This window comes from Pan paniscus, chromosome 4, assembly GCF_029289425.2.
Source record: "Pan paniscus chromosome 4, NHGRI_mPanPan1-v2.0_pri, whole genome shotgun sequence".
Classification (NCBI taxonomy): Eukaryota; Metazoa; Chordata; class Mammalia; order Primates; family Hominidae; genus Pan; species Pan paniscus.
This window is the reverse complement of record NC_073253.2, coordinates 44,339,591-44,361,422: the sequence shown is the minus strand read 5'-3', so window position 1 is coordinate 44,361,422 and position 21,832 is coordinate 44,339,591. Positions and strand designations below refer to the sequence as shown.

The following is a 21,832-nucleotide window of genomic DNA, read 5'->3' as shown; positions in this document are numbered from 1 at the left end:
CGTTTCTCTCTCTCTCTTTCTTTCCTTTCTTTTCTTTCTTTTTTGAGGCAGGGTCTCATTCTGTTGCCCAGGCTGGAGTGCAGTAACCTGATCTCGGCTCACTGCAGCCTCCATGCCTCCTGGGTTCAAGCAATCCTCCTGTCTCAGCCTCCCCAGTAGCTGGGATTACAGGGGCCCGCTCCCACCAACCTCCTAGCTAATTTTCAAACTCCTGACCTCAAGTGATCACCTGCCTTAGTCTCCCAAAGTGCTAGAATTACAGATGTGAGCCATCATACCCGGCCTGGTTTTTTTTTTTTGGTTTTTTTTTTTGAGACGGAGTCTTGCTCTGTCACCCAGGCTGGAGTGAAGTGGCGCGACCTTGGCTCATTGCAACTTCTGCCCTCCAGGTTCAAGGAATTCTCCTGCCTCAGCCTCCCTAGTAGCTGGGATTACAGGCACCTGCCACCATGCCCAACTAATTTATGTATTGTTAGTAGAGACGGGTGTTGCCATGTTGGCCTGACTGGTCTCGAACTCCTGACCTCAGGTGATCCGCACCTTGTCCTCTCAAAGTGCGGGGATTACAGGGATGGAGCCACCGCACCTGGCCCTGGCCTGTGTTTGTTTGTTTTGTTTTGTTTTCAACTTTTATTTTCACGGAGTACGTGTGCATGTTGGTTACATGGATAAATTGCTTGTTGTTGAGGTTTGGTATACAAATGATCCCGTCACCCTGGTAGTAAACATAGTACCTGATAGGCAGTTTTTCAACCCTCACTCTCTCCCATCCTTCCCCGTCTAATAGTCTCCAATGACTGTTGTTCTCATCGTTATGTCCACGTGTACTCAGTGTTTAGTTTCCACTCGTAAATGAGAACATGCCGTATTTGGTTTTCTGTTGCTGTTTTTTTTTAGGCCGGAGTGCAGTGGCACGATCTCGGCTCACTGCAACCTCTCTGCCTTCCGGGTTCAAGTGATTCTCCTGCCTCAGCCTCCTGAGTAGATGGGATTACAGGTGCTCGCCACCACATCTGGCTAATTTTTTCCTATTTTTAGTAGAGACGGGGTTTCACCATGTTGGCCAGGCTGGTTTCAAACTCCTGACCTCAGGTGATCCACTTGCCTTGGCCTCCCAAGTGCTAGGATTACAGGCGTGAGCCATTGCGTTGGGCCTCTGTTCGTGTTAATTCGATGAGGATAATGGCCTCCAGCTGTATCCATGTTGCTGCAAAAGACAGCATTTCATTGTGTTTTTTTTCATTGTTTTTTTGGCTGCTAGTATTCCATGATATATTACGTACCACATTTTCTTTATCCAGTCCACCATTTATGAGCATCTAAGTTGATTTGATGTCTTTGCTATTTTGGATAGTGCTGTGATTAACATGAGTGCTCTTGTACTTTTGGTAGAATGGTTTTATTTTCCTTTGGGTTTATACCCAGTATTGGGATTGTTGGATCGACATACATGTGTCCAATAAATATATGAAAAAATGTTCAACATCACTGATCGTTAGAGAAATGCAAACCAAAACTACAATGTAAATCAAAACCACAAACCCATGTCACCACCAGTTAGAATGGATATTATTAAAAAGTCAAAAAATAACAGATGTTGGCAAGGTTGTGAAGAAAAGGGAATGCTTATCCACTGTTGGTAGGAATGTAAATTAGTTCAGCCACTATGGAAAGCAGTTTGGAGATGTCTCAAAGAACTATGTTTAATTTTGTGTCCTTTTTTTTGAATTATGAGCTATAGCATTTACCCATTTATAAATAATAAATGTGATTTAAAAGCTTTTGATTATGAGAAAATTGAGACATACACAGAGAGATAGTACAATGAATCACATGTCACTCAGCTATAATTGTTCAACTACGCCCATACTGACTCCTCACAAGTCTACAGTTTGTCATGTGACACATCTATAAAGCATTTTTGTTCTTTTACAAATCGTAAAAAGACGCTTATTTTTATTGGTACCAAGTTTGTGTATAAATGTTCATATTATTTCTTGGAAATGAGAAATGGAGTTCTATGAAGATTTTTAAGACAATTATTGAGTAAAATACAAAGAATAAGATGACCTGGCATTCCATTTTTTTTACTTTATATATGTGTCTAATTTTCAAATTTAATTGGATGAATTTTGTAACAAACATCTTTAGATAACTTACATTCTAATGGTTTTTACAGATTATCGAATAATAAAATACAGTTTTGAAAAAATGGATGAAGAACCTGAAAGAACTAAGCGATGGGAAGGAGGCTATGAAAGAACATGGTAAGGAGAGCTTTATTGCCCTGTCTTTTCTTTTAGACAATGTCTTTTCTTTTAGACAATGTCTTTTTTTTCTTTACAACTTTATTAAAGTATATTTTACATATGTTAAAATTCACCCATTTCCAATGTACAATTCAGTGATGTTTTATTAATAATTTACTGAGCTGTGCAGCCATTATCATAAACCAGTTTTAGAATATTGTAACCACTCCAGTAAGATCCTTCACATTCATTTACAATTAATTTAAATCTTAATTTAATTCCACCTGTGGGCAATCATTAGTCTACTTTTTGTCTCCAAATTTTAACCTTTTCTGGACATTTCACAAAAATGTGATCATATACAATCATGTGCCACATAATGATGTTTTGGTCAAAGACAGACTGCATATATGACAATGGTCCCATAATATTATAATACTGTATTTTTACTCTACCTTTTCTGTGTATGTTTAGATATACAAGTACTGACCATTGTGTTACAGTTGTCTAAGATATTCAGTATAGTAACGTGCTGTACAGGTTTGTAACCTAGGCGTGGGGTAGGCTATACCATCTAGGTTTGTGTAAGTATACCCTGTGATATTCACACAATAATGAAATTGCCTAACAATGCATTTCTCAGAATGTATCCCTGTCAGTAAGCCATGCATGACTATAATAGTTGGTCTGTTGTGGCTGGCTTTCACTTATTTTTAAGACTCATCCATGTTGCAGTGTGTATTAATACTTCATTCCTTTTTTATTGCTGAATAGTATTCCCATCTATGGTTATGCCACATTATTGTTTATCCATTCACTAGTCTGTGGATATTTAGGTTCTTTACAGTTTTTGACTGTTAGGAAAATGCAGCCATGAACACTTACATGCAAATCTTTGTGTGGACATATATTTTCATTTTATTTGGGCTAGTAATCATTTTAGCTTGTCTTTTCAAACAAATAATTATGACTTATAGGGAGATTCTTAAAGAAGATGAATCTGGATCACTTAAAGCTACAATAGAAGACATTCTATTCAAGGCAAAGAGAAAAAGGTATGTAACCTTCCTATGTATCTTAAAAAGGTAAAATATATTCATTTTAAGCCTTTCTATCTATAAATACTCCTCAGTACTTCATTTTAGCTGTGTTTCAGGGAAACTGACCTATTGCCTTCTGACTATGGGGAAAGAACTAGCCACCTACCCTTGCCCCAGCAGGAAATGGTCTTTAGAGACTATCTACAATACCTATAATTATGTGTATTGTATTCCATAAGTTAATTATTTACTCCACTAAAAATGGACGTTATGACATTCTTAATCAGAATTAGAAAAAAAGAAAAACAAAGGAGGTCAATTGGAAAGTTGTATTTTTTTTTTGTGGGGGGATAGTATATGGAATTCCATTAAAATGTTTGTATAATTTTAACAGAGTATTTGAGCACCATGGACAAGTTCGACTTGGAATGGTATGTCATTATTTTTTCTTTTACTAGTACAGAACTAGTTTAGGTTAGAGAAACATTCTGTCTTGCTAGAAAAAACAATAGCAAAACAACAAAGTTTTTAAAAGAATACGTTAAAAATATGTGCATACAATATGTAATTATTAAATGCCATTTTTACTAGTCAAAATGGCACTTGAGGCTGGGCACAGTGGCTCATGCCTATAATCCCAGCACTTTGGGAGGCCAAGGCAGGAGGATTGCTTGAGCCCAGGAGTTTGATACCAACCTGGGCAACAGAACGAGACCCAGTTTCTACAAAACAAAACAAGTACTTGAAATTGGCCCTTTCTTTTTTCTGATAGATGCGCCACCTTTATGTGGTAGTAGATGGATCAAGAACAATGGAAGACCAAGATTTAAAGCCTAATAGACTGACGTGTACTTTAAAGGTAAAATTTAATTTATACTAAATCATTTAAATTTGTATCAAAATCACTTAAACTTTTACTAAAAAAGTGGGGAAGAACACTGGATTCTAAAGGATATTTTTAAAGAATGCAATATTTTTTATTTTTTGCCTCGTATTTTTAGTTAATGCTAATGATAGCTAAGTAGAAGTACTGCCAGGTCATTTAGGGAAATTTTAAACCAACATAGCTAATTATTTGTGTTTTTAATTTCTATCCTCCCACCCCACATCAGGATCTTGGTTTATCAGTTATCCCTTTTCTTTCTTGAATCTTCATTCTCCTTTGCCTTACTTAAATCTGTCTCCTCAGATTACAAATATGTTCATATTCCTAATTTATCAAAACCTATTCTCAATTCTGCTCGTTCTCCCATCTCTCTTCATTGGATCTTTTCCTCATTGAAATTTTTTCTGACACATCCAAATGGTTCCATCTTTTAAAACCTAGCTCAAACCTATCTCATCACCCACCATTTCAAATTAACGTTTTTACTGTTTAATATTTGTATTACTTAACATTTTTTGAAAATCTGTAAGTTTAAAAGTCATGAGAAGTGACGCTTGATTAACAGGTTTCACAAACATCAGTTGGACATGTTCTTTATGATTGTTATTTTGCCTTTATCTAGTATGTCTTTTTTTGTTTAAACAGTTGTTGGAATACTTTGTAGAGGAATATTTTGATCAAAATCCTATTAGTCAGGTACGTATCTAAGTGATAGAATTCAGAATTAGATTCCTATTTTGCTTCCAAATGTAATTTATTTTTAAAAATTGGACATGTATTTTGTGAATTACCCAAATTGTTTAACCAGTTTCCGGTATACGTAAAAATGAAAAGCGTAATAACTCTAAAAGTTAAACGTAATGTGAACTCATAGCTAAATTTATTTGCCAAAAACAGCATGGGAAAAAGTTTCTCACCTGTTGCTTCTTTCTTTTGTAATTACTAGTTTATTTTAGCTATATAAATTTTTTTTTTCTGCCCCAATATCATCTACAGGAATAGTTATATATATTCTTAATGGGAGGAAATAACTTGTTATATTAATAATAATTTTTGTGTTTATTTCAAGATTGGAATAATTGTAACTAAGAGTAAAAGAGCTGAAAAATTGACTGAACTCTCAGGTATGCATAAAATTACCTTTACATGACTCAAGGACTTTGCTTTATTTACCCAACCTCGTAGCCCTGTTTATATGGCTGCTTAATAAGTAACGTGAAGGGTGGTTCCTCTGTCTTCTCTAGGTGAAACAATTTAATAACATCTCCCCCACCATTATATTCTTAGGATACAAGGTTAACTATTCTAAATTGAGTTCTGCATAGTGGTAAATAATACTACATTGAATATAAATGTTTTTATTTAAAATCTATATGTGCTTATCCTGAAAATTTTTTTTTCTTTTCTTTTTTTTTTTCCGGAGACGGAGTCTTGCTCTGTCGCCAGGCTAGAGTGCAGTGGCACGATTTCGGATCACTGCAAAGTCCGCCTCACGGGTTCAAGCGATTCCCTGCCTCAGCCTCCTGAGTAGCTGGAACTACAGACGCCCGCCACCACGCCCTGCTAATTTTTTGTATTTTAGTAAATATGGGGTTTCACCATGTTGGCCAGTATGGTCTCAATCTCTTGACCTTGTGATCAGCCCACCTCAGCCTCTCAAAGTGCTGGGATTACAGACTTGAGCCACCGCATCCGGCCTTATCCTGAAAATATTAAAATACAGTTATTGTAATCATTTATAAAATCCAGTTAATCTTAAAATTAAATTCTTAAAAAGTTAAGCATCTAATATAAAAGGGAAAAAGTATAAAAATTAAACTGTAGCTATTGCTAATGAATCAATTTTTCTGCTTCCATGACATACCTAACTGAATTTTAGTTTCAAAACGTAGTAATGGCATTTTTTATTTGCTTTGGTATATATGCTGTTACAAATTTGCATCACTGATTCTATTTTATTTTCTGTGAAATACGCTCTCCCTTAAATCTGGTTTTCAACCTTTTATCCTTGCCAGCACACATAAGGGAAATGACATACTTTCTTCATTAGTAGTTTTTCATTAAATGCAGTGAGGAGTGAAATGTACATTGGCCTGGAGTGATTCAAGAAACTCAGTTGTGAGTAACCAAAAGAATGTCACACTAGCTTAAGTGCAGAAGGAAAATTTTGGGCTATGTTCAAAGATGGGCCAATTCCATATATAGTTGCTGCATATGTTGGGGTCCTGGCTTTGTCTGGCTTCATTCTCTGATAGATTTTCTAGAAGTTGAAAAGATGTCTCTTAATTGTCCCAGTCTACATTGTACCCGTAGCCTATAGCTTCAGCACACGTCTAGGGAGAACTCTGATTGGCCTGAGTTACGATCTGCCCATCCATGAACAAAGTGGCCGGGAAATGAAGTATTTTGTTTGTATGCTTCGATTGCCTGCTGATGTCCAGAGCAGGATAGAAGTAGGGTCAGCACCACATGAACTAAGCAGGATTATTATATAGTGGAAGAAGGATGGTTCCTCCAAGGTAGGGATATAAGGTCAATATTTTCCTCTCACTTTACCCACCCCGAATTACCAGCAGTTTTCTATTACTTCTTTTTTTTTTTTTTTTTTGAGAAGGAGTCTCTCACTCTGTCGCCCAGGTGGTGCTGTCTTGGGTCACTGCAACCTCCGCCTCCCGGGTTCAAGTGATTCTCCTGCCTCCCCCTCCCGAGTAGCTGGGATTACAGGTGTGCGCTGCCACGCCTGGCTAATTTTATTTTTAGTAGAGACAGGATTTCACCATGCTGGCCAGGCTGATCTCGAACTCCTGACCTCAGGTGATCCACCCACCTCAGCCTCCCAAAGTGTTGGGATTGCAGGCATCAGCCACCATGCCCAGCCCCAGCAGTTTTCTATGGATGTTAGTGAAGTCATGTATAAAGATGAAAAATATTCTGGAGATTCTGACAGGCCTCTTGAAGCCACCTTTTTTTCCCTCCAATCAGGCCACTGCTGTAAACCACACTGACACTATTGTAGTATGCTTTTTTCCTATACCCATAACACAGTGGGAGATTAAAAATAATTTTGTAGGGTAGGAAGAGAAGTGGATAGAGAGCCAGGAGATCTAGGTTTGGGTGCTGCTGGTCCTGCAGTTAAGTAGGCATATGTCTTTGGGCAAGTCATTTCACTTGTTTAGATTAATTTTCTCACTTATGAAGTGAGGGGTTTGGACTGCTTAGCGAGGTACTTTTCATCTCTAAAATTTATGAATCTAAAATACTTGCAGTAAATATTAAATATTACAAATGGTTAATATTTTAAAACTTACTCAGATGAGTAAAAACTCAAGGGAGCTCCAAGTTGATGAATAGACAAAGAAGACATGATTCACACAGGAAAAAAAAAAACCCAGAAATTAAATAAGGGAAACTAGTAATCCAAAAAAACTCCACCCAATTCCATAACATTTTATTTTTTAATATATTTTAAATGAGCAAAATTAAGTTTCCAAAGCAATATGTTGCTTGTGGAACCACAGAGAAACTGTTATTTATAGTGCTGATAGTCTTACAAATTAGTTCAATATTTTTTAGAAAAGCATAAAAATTGTTCCTGAAATTATATTTAGGGAATGTTATGGAAGGAGAATGATCACTCTACAAAGATACTCTTTGTAACATTATGTATAATAGTGACAGATTAAAAATTAAATGTTTAATAGTATACTTTGATGGATTATATTTTATGACAAAATCAATTTAATGATACTTAGGTTATTGATTGATACAAAGACAGTGCTGAAATGGAAAATGTTTACGGAATACTATATTTCATTGAAACTCAGATTCCATCAATTACAAGATACTTTTATAAGCCATTAAGAAGGAAAAGTCCTAGTAGTTAAACTTTGACACAGTATCAAATGATATATGAGTTGGCTATACTAGCTTCTTGGTAATTTGACATGTCTGTCACTTTGGGGGCTGGGCGTGGTGACTTACACCTGTACTCCCAGCACTTTGAGAGGCTGAGATGGGAGGGTTGCTTGAATCCAGGAGTTCAGAACTAGCCTGGACAACATGGTAAAACCCTGTCTCTACCAAAAATAATACAAAAAAATTTAGCCAAGTGTGGTGCTGGGCACTTGTAGTCCCAGCTACTTGGGAGGTTGAGGTGGGAGGATGGTTTGAGCCTGGGAGGTGGAAGTTGCATTGAGCCAAAATTGCCCCATTGCACTCCAGCCTGGCAACAGATATATATATAATCTAAATATAAATAATATTAAAAAAATTATATTAAAAAGAAAAAAAGGATTTGGCAGCTTCTCCCCCCTTCATTTGAATTGCTTAGCATAAGATAGACAATCTTTTCAGATGCTGTTTGGTAAGATAACACAGCTTCGTCTGTTTGTGGGAATATTCGTTTCTTAGGTCTTGTAAAGTTCTTGATTTCTTCCCTCAAGAAAAATACGGAATTGCATGCATTCTTCCATCAATATTTGATTCATTATAATAAATTTATGCCTCACTGCTGTGTTCCACACCTTTCTACATAAAAATATAGCCTTTTGTATTAACAACATTTCTAAAAACATTTTATTGTGTTTTTTGAGATGGAGATTCGCTGTTGTTGCCCAGGCTGGAGTGCAGTGGTGCAATCTCAGCTCACTGCAACCTCCACCTTCCGGGTTCAAGTGATTCTTGTGCCTCAGCCTCCCTAGTGGCTGGGATTACAGGTGTATGCCACCATACCTAGCTAATTTTTGCATTTTTACTACAGATGGGATTTACACCATGTTGACCAGGTGTGTCTTGAACTCCTGACCTCAGGTTATCTGCATGCCGTGGCCTCCCAGAGTGCTGGGATTACAGGCGTGAGCCACCGCGCCTGGCATTAAAAACATTTTAAATGGCAGTTAAACTCACCATGAAGAGGACAATGTACATAATGCAATTGAAGTAACAACATATGAAGACCTATTTGTAGGTTCACATATGAACAGGCAAAGACTATGTTACAAGTGCTGCTGGCTACCAGTGATTATTAAACACATGCTGATTTCAGAGATGTTAAGTGTGAAAATGTATTGGTCTTAAAAATGATGAAATATGGAAATATTAAGAGTAAAAAAATGCACTGTAGGTTAGCATTATTTTAAAATATGTACGCTAGTCTATAAGGAGATTATTTGTATTCTGTTTTTCAGTATGAAGTGAGAGTGTTTACAAAATATTGCAGATAAAATTCCAACAGAAATATACATTGAAAGGATTCTGTTCTTTAACATCATGGATATGTAAATTCTGAGAGAAACATAAACTTTTTTAATATATAGGATTTTATTTAAAGATCTTATTTCTATTTTAGGAAACCCAAGAAAACATGTAACGTCTTTGAAGAAAGCTGTGGATATGACCTGCCATGGAGAGCCATCTCTTTATAATTCCCTAAGCATGGCTATGCAGACTCTAAAGTTAGTATTATACATTATGTATAATTGAATTAGAAGTTTTTTAAATGAGTTAAGTTGAAGTGATGTGTTAATATGGGGCCCATAAACCCAGCTATAACAAAATTGTTAAGTACAAAAATTATGTAGTGTTATTTATGATGTTTAGTGTGGTGTTGGTTAGTAATTTTTATTTTACATTTTAGTAAGATATTGTTAAAGGTTTTATAAAAATATAATTTAAAACTGTCGGCAGTATCAATAGTACAAAAATATGTTGATAAAAAATATTTTATTAAAATGAGATTTAATATAGTATAATAATTGTAAGTTGGTTGTGCCTTTATTAACATTTATTAATTTATTTTGAAAGTAATGGCCAAAACCACAATTCCTTTTGCACCAACGTCATATATCTGTAAATTAATAGATATGGCAAGTTCAGCTATATGAAATAGAGCTAAGACCCCAAAGGAAATACTTGGTATAGTTAAAGCTTATATATATATTATATATATATAAGCTTTATATACATAATATATAATATATCATACATATATTATATATTATGTATATAAAGCTTATATATTATATATAAAGCTTATATATAATATATATAAAGTTAAACATATATATATGTTAAAGTTAAAGCTTATATATCTATTATATATATACACATATATACACACACACACACATATATATATACACACACACACACACACACACACACACACACACATATATATTTTTTTGAGACAGAGTCTTGCTCTGTCACCCAGGCTGGCATGCAGTGGCGTGATCTCAGCTCACTACAACCTCCACCTTCTGGGTTCAAGCGATTCTTGTGCCTCAGCCTCCCTAGTGCTGGGATTACAGGTGTGTGCCACCATGCCCAGCCAATTTTTGTATTTTTAGTACAGATGGGGTTTCACCATGTTAGCCAGGCTGGTCTTGAACTCCTGGCCTCAAGCGATCCACCCACCTCAGCCTCCCTAAAGCTTATATATTTTATCTCTGGATAGTCTGCCCTGGCTCAGACTTATACCTTTATATAATAGATATTTTTCTAGTTTTGAAGTGGATGAGAAGGAGGCAACACATGTAATAGAGGTAAGTACAGTAGCAGGGTCTACCAGTGAGAGCTGAGAAGATAACAATGAAAATATAAGCAGGAAAGCTATAACTAACTGATAAAATTGCTGCAGAAAGCATAAAAACGTCTATTTAGTGTAGGTGAAAACTGGTCACCACAACTTAAAACTCTACAAGCTATCATTTTAATTAAATGGTATGCAATATTAATGTTCATGATTATTATGACTCTGAATTACTGTGAGGTTAAATTATAGTAATCCCCCCTTATCTGCAGTTTCACTTTCCAGTTTTAGTTACTCTTGGTCTGAAAATATTAAATTGAAAACTTCAGTAATAAATAATTCATAAGATTTAAGTTGTGTGCCATTCTGGGTAGCGTGATGAGATCCTACACCTTCCCTCTCTGTCCTGCCCAGGATGTGAATCATCCCTTGGTCCTGTGGATCCTCACGGTATATGCTGCCCACCCATGTAATGGCCTAAGTCATCAGATTAACTGTTGTTATTGACTGTCAAAACTATTGTAGTGTTTGTGTTATTTTACTTAATAATGACCTCAAAGTGCAGGAGTAGTGATGCCGGCACATTGTTGTAAATGTTCTATTATTAGTTATTGTTGTTAATCTCTTATTGTGCCTAATTTATACATTATTGATCATAGGTGTGTATGTAAGGCACACCTCATTTTGTTGCACTTTTATTGCACTTTTCAGATAACTTTTTTTTTACAAACTGACAGTTTATGGCAACTCTGTTGAGCAAGTCTGTTGGTGCCATTTTTTTTAACAGCATGTGCTTACTTCTTGCCTCTATATCACACTTTGGTAGTTCTTGCAATATTTCAAGCTTTGTAAATTATTGTTATATCTGTTATGGTGATCTGTGATCAGTGATCTTTGATGTTACTATTGTAATTATTTTAGGGCACCACAAACTGCACCCATATAAGACAACAGACTTAATTGATAAGTGTTACGTGTGTTCTGACTGCTCCACCAACTGGCTGTTTTCCAGTCTCTCTCCCTCTGTTCGGCCCCCCCATCTCCTAAGACACAAAAATATTCGAATTACACCAATAATAACCCTCCAGTGGCCTCTGAGTGTTCAAGAGTAAGGAGGAGTCACATGTCTCACTTTAAATCAAAAGCTAGAAATGATTGAGCTTAGTGAGGAAGGCATGTCAAAATGCAAGACTGGCTGAAGGCTAGGTCTCTTGTGCTAAACACTTAGTCAAATTGTGAATGCAAAGGTAAAGTTCTTGAAGGAAATTGAAAGTGCTGGGCTGTGCGTGGTGGCTCTTACCTGTAACTGCAACACTTTGGGAGGCTAAGATGGGAGGATCACCTGAGGCCATGAGTTTGAGACCAGTCCTGGTAACATAGCAAGACCCCTATCTCTACCAAAAAAAAAAAAAAAAAAAAAATTAGCTAGGCACAGTGGCGAGCACCTGTATGTAGTCCCTAACTTCTCAGGAGGCTGAGGCAGGAGGATTGAGCCCAGTAGTTTGAGGCTGCAGTGAGCTACGATTGTGCTACTGTACTCCAGCTTGTATGATAGAGCAAGATCCTGTCTCAAAATAAGAAAAAAATAATGGAAATTCAAAGTGCTGCTTCAGTGGACACATGAATGATAAGAAAGTGAAACAGCTTTATTGCTGATATGGAGAAAGTTTTAACAGTCTAGATAGAAGATTAAAGTAGCCACAACAGTCCATTAAGTCAAATCCTAATCCAAAGCAAGGCTCTAATTCTCTTCAATTCTATGAAGGCTGAGAGCAGTGAGGAAGCTGCAGAAGAAAAGTTTGAAGCTAACAGAGCTGAGCTCATGAGGTTAATGAAAGAAGCCATCTCCAAAACATAAAAGTGTAAGAGGGGCTGGGCGCGGTGGCTCACGCCTGTCATCCCAGCACTTTGGGAGGCCAAGGTGGGCAGATCATGAGGTCAGGAGTTCAAGACCAGTCTGGCCAACATAGTGAAACCCTCTCTCTACTAAAAATACAAAAAATTAGCCAGGTGTGGTGGTGTGCGCCTATAATCCCAGCTACTCGGGAGGCTGAGGCAGGAGAATCGCATGAACCTAGGAGGCAGAGGTTGCAGTGAGCCGAGATCGCGCCATTGCACTTTAGCCCAGACGACACTGTGAGACTCCGTCTCAAAATAAAAAAAAAAAAAATGCAAGAGGAAGCAGCAAGTGCTGATGTAGAAGCTGCAGCAAGTTATCCAGAAGATCTAGCTAAAATAATTGATGAAGGTGACTACACTAAATATCAAATTTTCTTTTTCTTTTTTGTTTTTGAGAGAGGGTCTCGCTCTGTCACCCAGGTTAGAGTGCAGTGGTGCAATCATGGATCACTGCAGCCTCAAACTCCCAGGCTCAAGGTATTCTCCCAGCCCCACAAGTAGCAGGGACTACAGGCATGTGCCACCACACCCAGCTAATTTTTGTTGTTGTTGTTGTAGAGGTAGGGTTTCGCCACATTGCCCAGCTGGTCTTGAACTCCTGGGCTCAAGCAGTCCTCCGCCTCTGCCTCCCAAAGTGCTGGGATTACAAGCGTGAGCCACTGCACCTGGCCTCATATTTTCAATGTAAATGAAACAGCCTTCTGTTGGAAGAAGATGCCATCTAGGATTTTCATAGCTAGAAGAAGTGAATGCCTGGTTTCAGAGCTTCATGGGATAGGCTTCTTCTCTTGTTAGGGGCTAATACAGCTGGTGACTTGATGTTGGCACCAATGTTTGTTACCATTCTGAAAATCCTAGAGTCCTTAAGAATTATTCTAAATCTATTCAGTCTGTGCTCTGCAAATGGAATAACAAAGCCCGGATAACAGCACATCTGTTTACAGCATGGGCTTACTGAATATTTTAAGCCCATTGTTGAGATATATCTCAGAAAAAAGATTTATTTCAAAATATTATTGCTCATTGACAATGCACCCAGTCACCCAAGAGCTCTAATTGAGATGTACAAGAAGATTAATGTTATTTTCATGTCTACTAACATAGCACTCATTCTGCAACCCTTGGATAAAGGAATACTTTGAACTTTCACGTCTTGATTATTTAAGAAATACATATCATAAGGCTGTGACTGCCATAGATGGATCTGAGCAAAGTACATTGAAAAACTTAAAGTATAATTAAAAAAAAAAAAAAAAAAAAACCTTCTGGAAAGAATTCACCATTCTAAATGCCATTCATAGAAAGAGGTCAAAATGTCTACACTGGCTGGGCATGGTGGCTCATGCCTGTAATCCCAGCACATTGGGAGGCCGAGGCAGGTGGATCACTTGAGGTCAGGAGTTCAAGACTAGTCTGGCCAACATGGTGAAACCCCGTCCTCACTAAAAATACAAAAATTATCTGGGCATGGTGGTGCATGCCTGTAATCCCAGCTACTGGGGAGGCTAAGGCAGGAGAATTGCTTGAACCCAGGAGGCAGAGGTTGCAGTGAGCCGAGATCGCGCCACTGCACTCCAGCCTGGGTGTCAGAGCAAGAATCAGTCTCAAAACAAAAAAAGAATAGCCCATAAACTTAGTTGGTAAAGCATCAGTGGGGTTTCAAAGGAATGACTCCCATTTTGAAAGAGGTACTACTATGAATAAAATGCTACCAAACAGCATTTGCATTCCTTTCATGAAAGGAAGAGTTGACCCATGTAGCAAACTACTTTGTCTTATTTTAAGAAATTGCCATAGCCACCTCACCCTTCAGAAAGCACCACTCTGATCAGTCAGCAGCCATCAATATCAAGGCAAGACTCTCCATCAACAAAAAGATATTATTCACTGACAGTTCAGTCGATTTTTAGCAATAAAGTATTTTTCATAAAGGTGTGTACTTTTTTTTTTAGATATAATGCTGTTGCACACTTATTAGACTACAGTATAGTGTAAACAGAACTTTTCTTTTTCTTTTTTTTTTTTTTTTTGAGACGGAGTCTCGCTCTGTCGCCCAGGCTGGAGTGCAGTGGCGCAATCTTGGCTCACTGTAAGCTCTGCCTCCTGGGTTCACACCATTCTCCTGCCTCAGCTTCCTGAGCAGCTGGGACTACAGGCGCCTGCCACCACGTCCGGCTCATTTTTTTGTATTTTTAGTAGAGACGGGGTTTCACTGTGTTAGCCAGGATGGTCTCGATCTCCTGACCTCGTGATGTGCCTGCTTCAGCCTCCCAAAGTGCTGGGAATACAGGTGTGAGCCACCACCCCTGGCCGTAAACAGAACTTTTATATACACTAGGAAACCTGAAAGTTCATGTGACTTGCTTTATTGCAAATATTTATTGTGATATTTGCTTTATTGCTGCGGTCTGGAACCCAACCCTGCAGTATCTCCAAGGTATGCCTGTATAGGGAAAAACATGGTATAATCAGCCCTCCGAATCCTGGGTTCTGCTTCTGTGAATTCGATCAACCACACATCAAAAATATTTGGAAAAAAATTGTACCTGTACTGAACAAATAGACATTTTTTCTTGCCATTATCCCCTAAATAATAGAGGATAACAATTATTTACATAGTATACATTGTATTAGGTATTATCAATAATCTAGAGATGACTTAAAATACATGGGAGGATGTGCATAGGTTATATGCAAATACTACGCCCTTTTGTATCTGGGACTTGAACATCTGCAGATTTTGGTATCCATAGGAGGGCCTGAAATCAATCCCCCAAGGATACTGAAGAACGACTGTATATATAGGGTTCAGTACTATCCTTGATTTCAGGTATCCACTGGGGGTCTTGGAATGTATCCTCTGCAGATAAGAGGGGACTACTATAGTCTTTGAGAAGGAAGTGTGTGTTACTGTTTTGAAGCCACATCTCTGCACTTTAAAGCTGATCCATATGATATTGCCACATTTTAGTTTAAAGTTTATCCATATATTGTTGTATTTTTTATTGTATACTCTAGACTTTGCATGAAACAAACCTACTAGAATGTAAGCTTAATGATGTCGGGAACATTGTCAGTCTTGTTTATCACTCTATCCCCAGAACTTGAGAGTACTTGGTAAATATTAAATGAATCAATTAACAATTTTTTGAAGTGCATAGCTCATTTTAGAAAAATTTGCATTAAAGTGTTTAAAATATACTCACAACCTTTCTTTGCATTGTTGAAACAAATGAGATATTCTGTAGTCTAAATGTGTAATCCTATGTTTACTGTTCTTTCTGGGTAAATTTTTTGGTAGTATAATTTGTTGTACCTAATTGGAGTGTATTTTATCTTTCTTTTAAGACACATGCCCGGACATACAAGTCGAGAAGTACTAATCATCTTTAGCAGCCTTACAACTTGCGATCCATCTAATATTTATGATCTAATCAAGGTAGACCAAAAAATCAAAACCAAAGTTACAACTGTAAAGAGAATTCTGTAGCAAATTGATTTATATATATATGTATTTTTGTATGTGTGATTCATCTTTGTGGTAGATGTAGTGAATTTATTACTAGTTTTCAGAGCATTCTTTATTTTTCAAATACGTTAAATCTTAAATGTTTTTCTTCTTTCCTAAAACTATCTATCTACTTGGATTTTATGAAGACCCTAAAGGCAGCTAAAATTAGAGTATCTGTTATTGGATTGTCTGCAGAAGTCCGCGTTTGCACTGTACTTGCTCGTGAAACTGGTGGTATATATATAATTTATTTAATATTTGCTCATAATTACTGTGTAGGAAATAATTTATTAATTAAATTAGGATGTTTTAATCTGTTCTGAGCTACTAAACTTAAAGTAGTCTAAAATATGGGCAGTCATCTTAAATATATCATTGGTTCCATAAGAAATCATCTCAAAATGCAAAGAGTTTTCAGTACTTATGTCAGTATTTGGAGGAAGTATTATAACTCTTGGAAAGCTGGAAATTTTACTGTATGTAATTCTTTATAAAGATTTTATAACTTGTCTTTAATTAAATTGTAATTACAGGCCAGGCATGATAGCTCATGCCTGTAATCTCAACATTTTGGTAGGCCAAGGCAGGAGAATCACTTGAGGCCAGAAGTTTGAGATCAGTCTGGTTAACATAGTGAGACCTGTCTCTATTTATATGTTAAAATAATAATAATAGTAATAATAATCAATTGTAATTATAGTTATTCCTAGAGAAGTTGATTTAGATATATTACTTAAATAAGGTTTTAAAAGTGATAATTTAGCTAAAATCATTATTTTAAAAATGTACATTTTCAGATGATAAAACTTTTACAGAATTACATAGAACGTACAGTTCATTATGTCTATGAAGGTGTTTTTTTTTCCCTTTTCATCTTGTTAGGCACATACCATGTTATTTTAGATGAAAGCCATTACAAAGAGTTGCTCACACATCATGTAAGTCCTCCTCCTGCTAGCTCAAGTTCTGAATGCTCACTTATTCGTATGGGTAAGTGTTTTTATGTTTTTAAAAAATATATATCTAGGCTCTCTATTTTCATTTGCACAAGTTATTTTAATATTTAAGAATTTTTAAAGAAAAAATATGCTTGTTGAAGCAATTTTGGAAAGTACAGAGAAATGGAAAAAAAAAATTAAAACTACCAGTAGTCCTGTCACCCAGAAAATACTGTTGGCTTTCTTTATTTTTAAGGCTAGAAAGGTATAAACTGTGTTTATAGAAAAATACTTATATTAAGCCGGGCTCGGTGGCTCACGCCTGTAATCCCAGCACTTTGGGAGGCCGAGGTGGGTGGATCTTGAGGTCAGGAGATCGAGACCATCCTGGCTAACACAGTGAAACCCCATCTCTACTAAAAATACAAAAAATTAGCCAGGTGTGGTGGTGGGCGCCTGTAATCCCAGCTCCTCGGGAGACTGAGGCAGGAGAATGGCATGAACCCAGGAGGCAGAGCTGGCAATGAGCCGAGATCACACCACTGCACTCTAGCCTGGGCGACAGAGCGAGACTCTGTCTCAAAAAAGAAAACAAAAGAAAAACACTTATATTAAAAATTTTTTTAAATAAGCTACAAAGGCCGGGCGTGGTGGCTCATGCCTGTAATCCCAGCACTTTGGGAGGCTGAGGCTAGCGGATCACCTGAAGTCAGGAGTTTGAGACCACTGTAGCCAACATGGCGAAACCCTGTCTCTACTAAAAATTACCAAAAAATGGCTGGGCATGGTGGCAGACGTCTGTAATCCCAGCTACTCAGGAGGTTGAGGTAGGAGAATTGCCTGAACTCAGGAAGCGGAGGTTGCCATGAGCTGAGATTGCGCCACTGCACTCCAGTCTGGGTGACAGAGCAAGACTCTGTCTCAAAAAAATAAAATAAAATAAAAATAAAATAAGCTACAAAATTCTCTGTACTGGATGATCAAAGCTGTGTAATACAAACTGTGCAAAGACAAAGCTTGCAGGGAGGTACACCAAATTGCTCAAAGGAGGGGAAATTATTGGTTTTGGATCACTTTTTTTTTTCTTTTTTTTTTTTTTTGAGATGGAGTCTCATTCTATTTCCTAGGCTGGAAGTGCAATGGCGTGATCTCAGCTCACTGCAACCTCCGCTTCCCAGGTTCAAGCAATTTTCCTGCCTCAGCCTCCCGAGTAGCTGGGATTACAGGCAGGCACCACCATGCCCAGCTAATTTTTGTATTTTTAGTAGAGACGGGGTTTCACCATGTTGGCCAGGCTTGTCTTGAACTTCTGACCTCATGATCCGCCCGCCTCGGCCTCCCAGAGTGCTGGGATTACAGGCTTGAGCCACTGTGCCCAGCCTTGGATCACTTTTTTAAAATGTTATTTTCTTCTATTTTACAAAAATGTTACAATGAAAATTTATTACATTTATATTGAAAAAAGTATAACTTTTAATAGAAAAATAATCTCCTTATTTAATATGTATATTTTTAAATGTTAATGAAATAAAATGCTTTTCTACTTTTGGCCTTTTATATTACCAGTTGACCTCTCTTTTCCACAGTCTTCTCATGTGTTTAATGATGTCAGTAACTATCAACCTTATTGTGTGTTTCAAGGATTGAGTTAATACAGATGATGCATTTAGAATAATGCTTGATGTAAACATTCAATACATTTTAGATCTTATGGCTAATCTTTTTGATTTACTGATATATTTTCTTATTTCATTTTAAAGTTATTTAAATTTATAATTTATTTATTAGAGTCCTTTAGGAATGTTAACCCTTCTCAGTCACCCGATGCAAATATTTTTCTTGTTGGTTATTTGCCTTTACTTTTATTTATTTGTTTTGATATGTAGATACATTTACATTTTTTATGTAATATATCTTTTTAAAAATGGTTTCTGCTTTTCCTGAACATGTTTTCAGAATTTAAAATTATATATGGAAAACAAATTACATGAAAGATTTGAGCATTTCAAAATTTTAAACATAAAAGCATAAACGTAGATAAAATGAAGGTATACTATGATATCTTCAGTTTTATCAGAAATGATGTAAAAATTACAACCTCTTTAAAAAGTAGTGTTAATCATTAAGTTAGAAAATATATAGCTGGGCATGGTGGCGGATGCCTGTAATCCCAGCTACATGGGAAGGTGAGGTGGGAGAATCGCTTGAACCCAGGCAGTGGAGGATGCAGTGAGCCAAGATCATGCCACTGCACCCCAGCCTGGGTGACAGAACAAGACTCCATCTCAAGAAAAAAAAAAAGAAAAATATATATATGAACTTCAGAATCTGAGGTCACATATAGACAGGTCTTTCCCCCGTTTCCTCTACTTTTTCTTGTAGCTTGGAATTAGTCAGTTTCATCATGCTATAATAAGCTTATCTGAAAGGCAGTAAAGTGATATTTTGTACAACTTCATTGGCTTTTTGAGAAGAACATTTTTAGGTTCTTAGTCCTAGAATTCTGCTGTTTGCTTGGAAAAAGAAAGTAATACATTTTCTTCTATGAAGGATTTCCTCAGCACACCATTGCTTCTTTATCTGACCAGGATGCAAAACCCTCTTTCAGCATGGCGTAAGTAAAGACCTTGAAAATATCAGTGATAATGTTTTTACATTTTTAATTCCTTCTTTTAAGTTATAAATTCAACAGATAGGCAATGAAGACTATCTCTATATACTTGTATGGAGTGATCTTCAGGATAAATTACTAAGTAAAATAGTAGTTTGAGAGAATTTTGTAGTATGCTGCTAATCACCTAAGAAGAAAGTAGAGATGTAAGTGGATATATATGCTTGTTTATGTTAATAATAAAAACAATAGTATGGAAATAATAAAAACTTAAAAGGGGTGGAGGGGGAAATTTTTTTTTTAATGTTTACCTCAGTGAGTGTGTAGGGAAAAGCAAAGGGTTAGACCCTAGACTTTTCTGAATGCATCACTTAATGATAGGGATACATTCTGAGAAATGCGTCATTAGGTGATACCATCATTGTGCAAACATCACAGAGTGCACTTACACAAACCTAGATAGTGTAGCCTACTAACATCACAGTTATATAGTATAGCCTATTGCTCCTAGGCTGCACACCTGTACAGCATATTGTGTACTGAATAATGTAGGAAGTTGTAATGTAACACCTAGTGTTCGTTTAACTAAACACAGAAGAGGTACAACTAAAATGTATTATTTTATGGGACCACTGTCATATATGTGGTTCATCACTGACCAAAATGTTATATAGAATATTACTGTACCTTGTTTTAACTTCAGAGGTTTGTATTTTACATAATGATAAAACAAAATTAAATTTAAGAGAGTAATTCTTAAAAATCACAAACAAGATTTCTGCCTTCAGCCAAAAAGGTGTAACAGGGACTAGATTTACCCTCCTGTCAAAAAAAGCAGACAAAATATATAAAACAGTGGTTTTCAGACGTTGGACAGCAAGCCTTGCTGATAATGATCCCTGAAAGAAAGGAAACAAATGAGATGGGCCCTAAGAGCACTCCAGCTTACTGCCTGGATGGAATTTCCAGGCTGCAGACAGAGGCTGGAGATGTTGTTGAGTTGAAGAAACAAAGTTCATCTTTCAGGGAGGCTGAGATGGCGATAATTTTGCAGGTCAGAGTACTGGAGAGGAAAGACCTGCACAGAGAGAACTCTCTGGGGAGCTGCATAGACTTGCTCATGAGTCAGCAGCTGAGTGTTGATCAGCCCTTTTGTGTGAAGAGACTACTGGAAGTCAGGGAAAAAAATCACTGGAAAGCAGCAGACAGAACAGTTTCCAGAGCTCACACAGAGAACATTAATGTTCTCACCAGTCTGTATGGAAATACCTCTTAACATGACAGGCATTGAATAGAGTCCACAGTAATGGGATCAAATTAATTCTATCACAAGAACTGGAACCAGAGGCAAAAAGAAAAGAAAAGAAAAGAAAAATCTAGACTAACAGCTGTTCTAGACCAGCCTAACAAAGTTTAAAAGCAAATTTTGAAGAGATAAAACTATTTCCAAGTTAATGAAGTATATTCCAGAACAAACCCTTAAATATTTGAGGGAATACAAAAAAAAAAAAAAAAAAAAAAGAAAAAGAAAAAATCCAGCAGCCAAAACAAAGCAAAATTCACAGTGTCTGGCAAAGCAAAATTCATAGTCCCTGGCAGAAATTACCAGGGATGCAAAGGAAAATATGACCCATAAAATGGAGAAAAATCACAGAATGGAAACATACCCAGAAATAACCCAGTTGGTAGAATTAATAGACAAAGGGTTGGGTGCGGTAGCTCATGCCTGTAATTTTAGCACTTTGGGAGGCTCAGGTGGGCGGATCACTTGAGCCCAGGAGTTCGAGATCAGCACAGCCAACACGGCGAAACCCATCTCTATTAAAAACACAAAAATTAGCCAGGCCTGGTGGCGCACGCCTGTAATCCCAGCTACTCGGGAGGCTGAGGTACAAGAATGACTTGAACCCAGGAGGTAAAGGTTGCAGTGAGCTGAGATCATGCCATTTCACTACAGCCTGGGTGACAGAGCGAGACTCTTATCAAAAAAGAAAAAAAAGAATTAGTAGACAAAGATGTTAGGACAACAATTATAAATGTACTCTGTATGTTCAGGATGTTAGAGAACATGAGAATGGTAAGAAGAGATATGGAAGGTATAAAAAAGACCCAAATCAAACTTCTAGTGATGAAGAATACAGTGTTTTAGATGAAAAATATATTGGCTGG

General features: G+C 37.0%; 1 protein-coding gene across 5 annotated transcripts in view; it reads left to right on the top strand.

Annotated features, from left to right (window-relative positions):
- Nucleotides 1–21,832, top strand: part of LOC100987487 (general transcription factor IIH subunit 2) — a 32,595-nt gene that overhangs the window by 2,854 nt on the left and 7,909 nt on the right. For all 5 annotated transcript variants that reach the window (XM_034959992.2, XM_003806780.4, XM_003806779.6 and 2 more), the window contains 11 exons: nt 2,180–2,267; nt 3,227–3,304; nt 3,684–3,720; nt 4,062–4,148; nt 4,821–4,871; nt 5,245–5,299; nt 9,523–9,628; nt 15,952–16,042; nt 16,261–16,348; nt 16,997–17,104; nt 19,603–19,666. In XM_034959992.2, coding sequence (XP_034815883.1) covers nt 2,212–2,267; nt 3,227–3,304; nt 3,684–3,720; nt 4,062–4,148; nt 4,821–4,871; nt 5,245–5,299; nt 9,523–9,628; nt 15,952–16,042; nt 16,261–16,348; nt 16,997–17,104; nt 19,603–19,666 — 821 coding nt within the window. In that variant the 5' untranslated portion in view covers nt 2,180–2,211. The remainder of the gene's footprint in view (nt 1–2,179; nt 2,268–3,226; nt 3,305–3,683; nt 3,721–4,061; nt 4,149–4,820; nt 4,872–5,244; nt 5,300–9,522; nt 9,629–15,951; nt 16,043–16,260; nt 16,349–16,996; nt 17,105–19,602; nt 19,667–21,832) is intronic.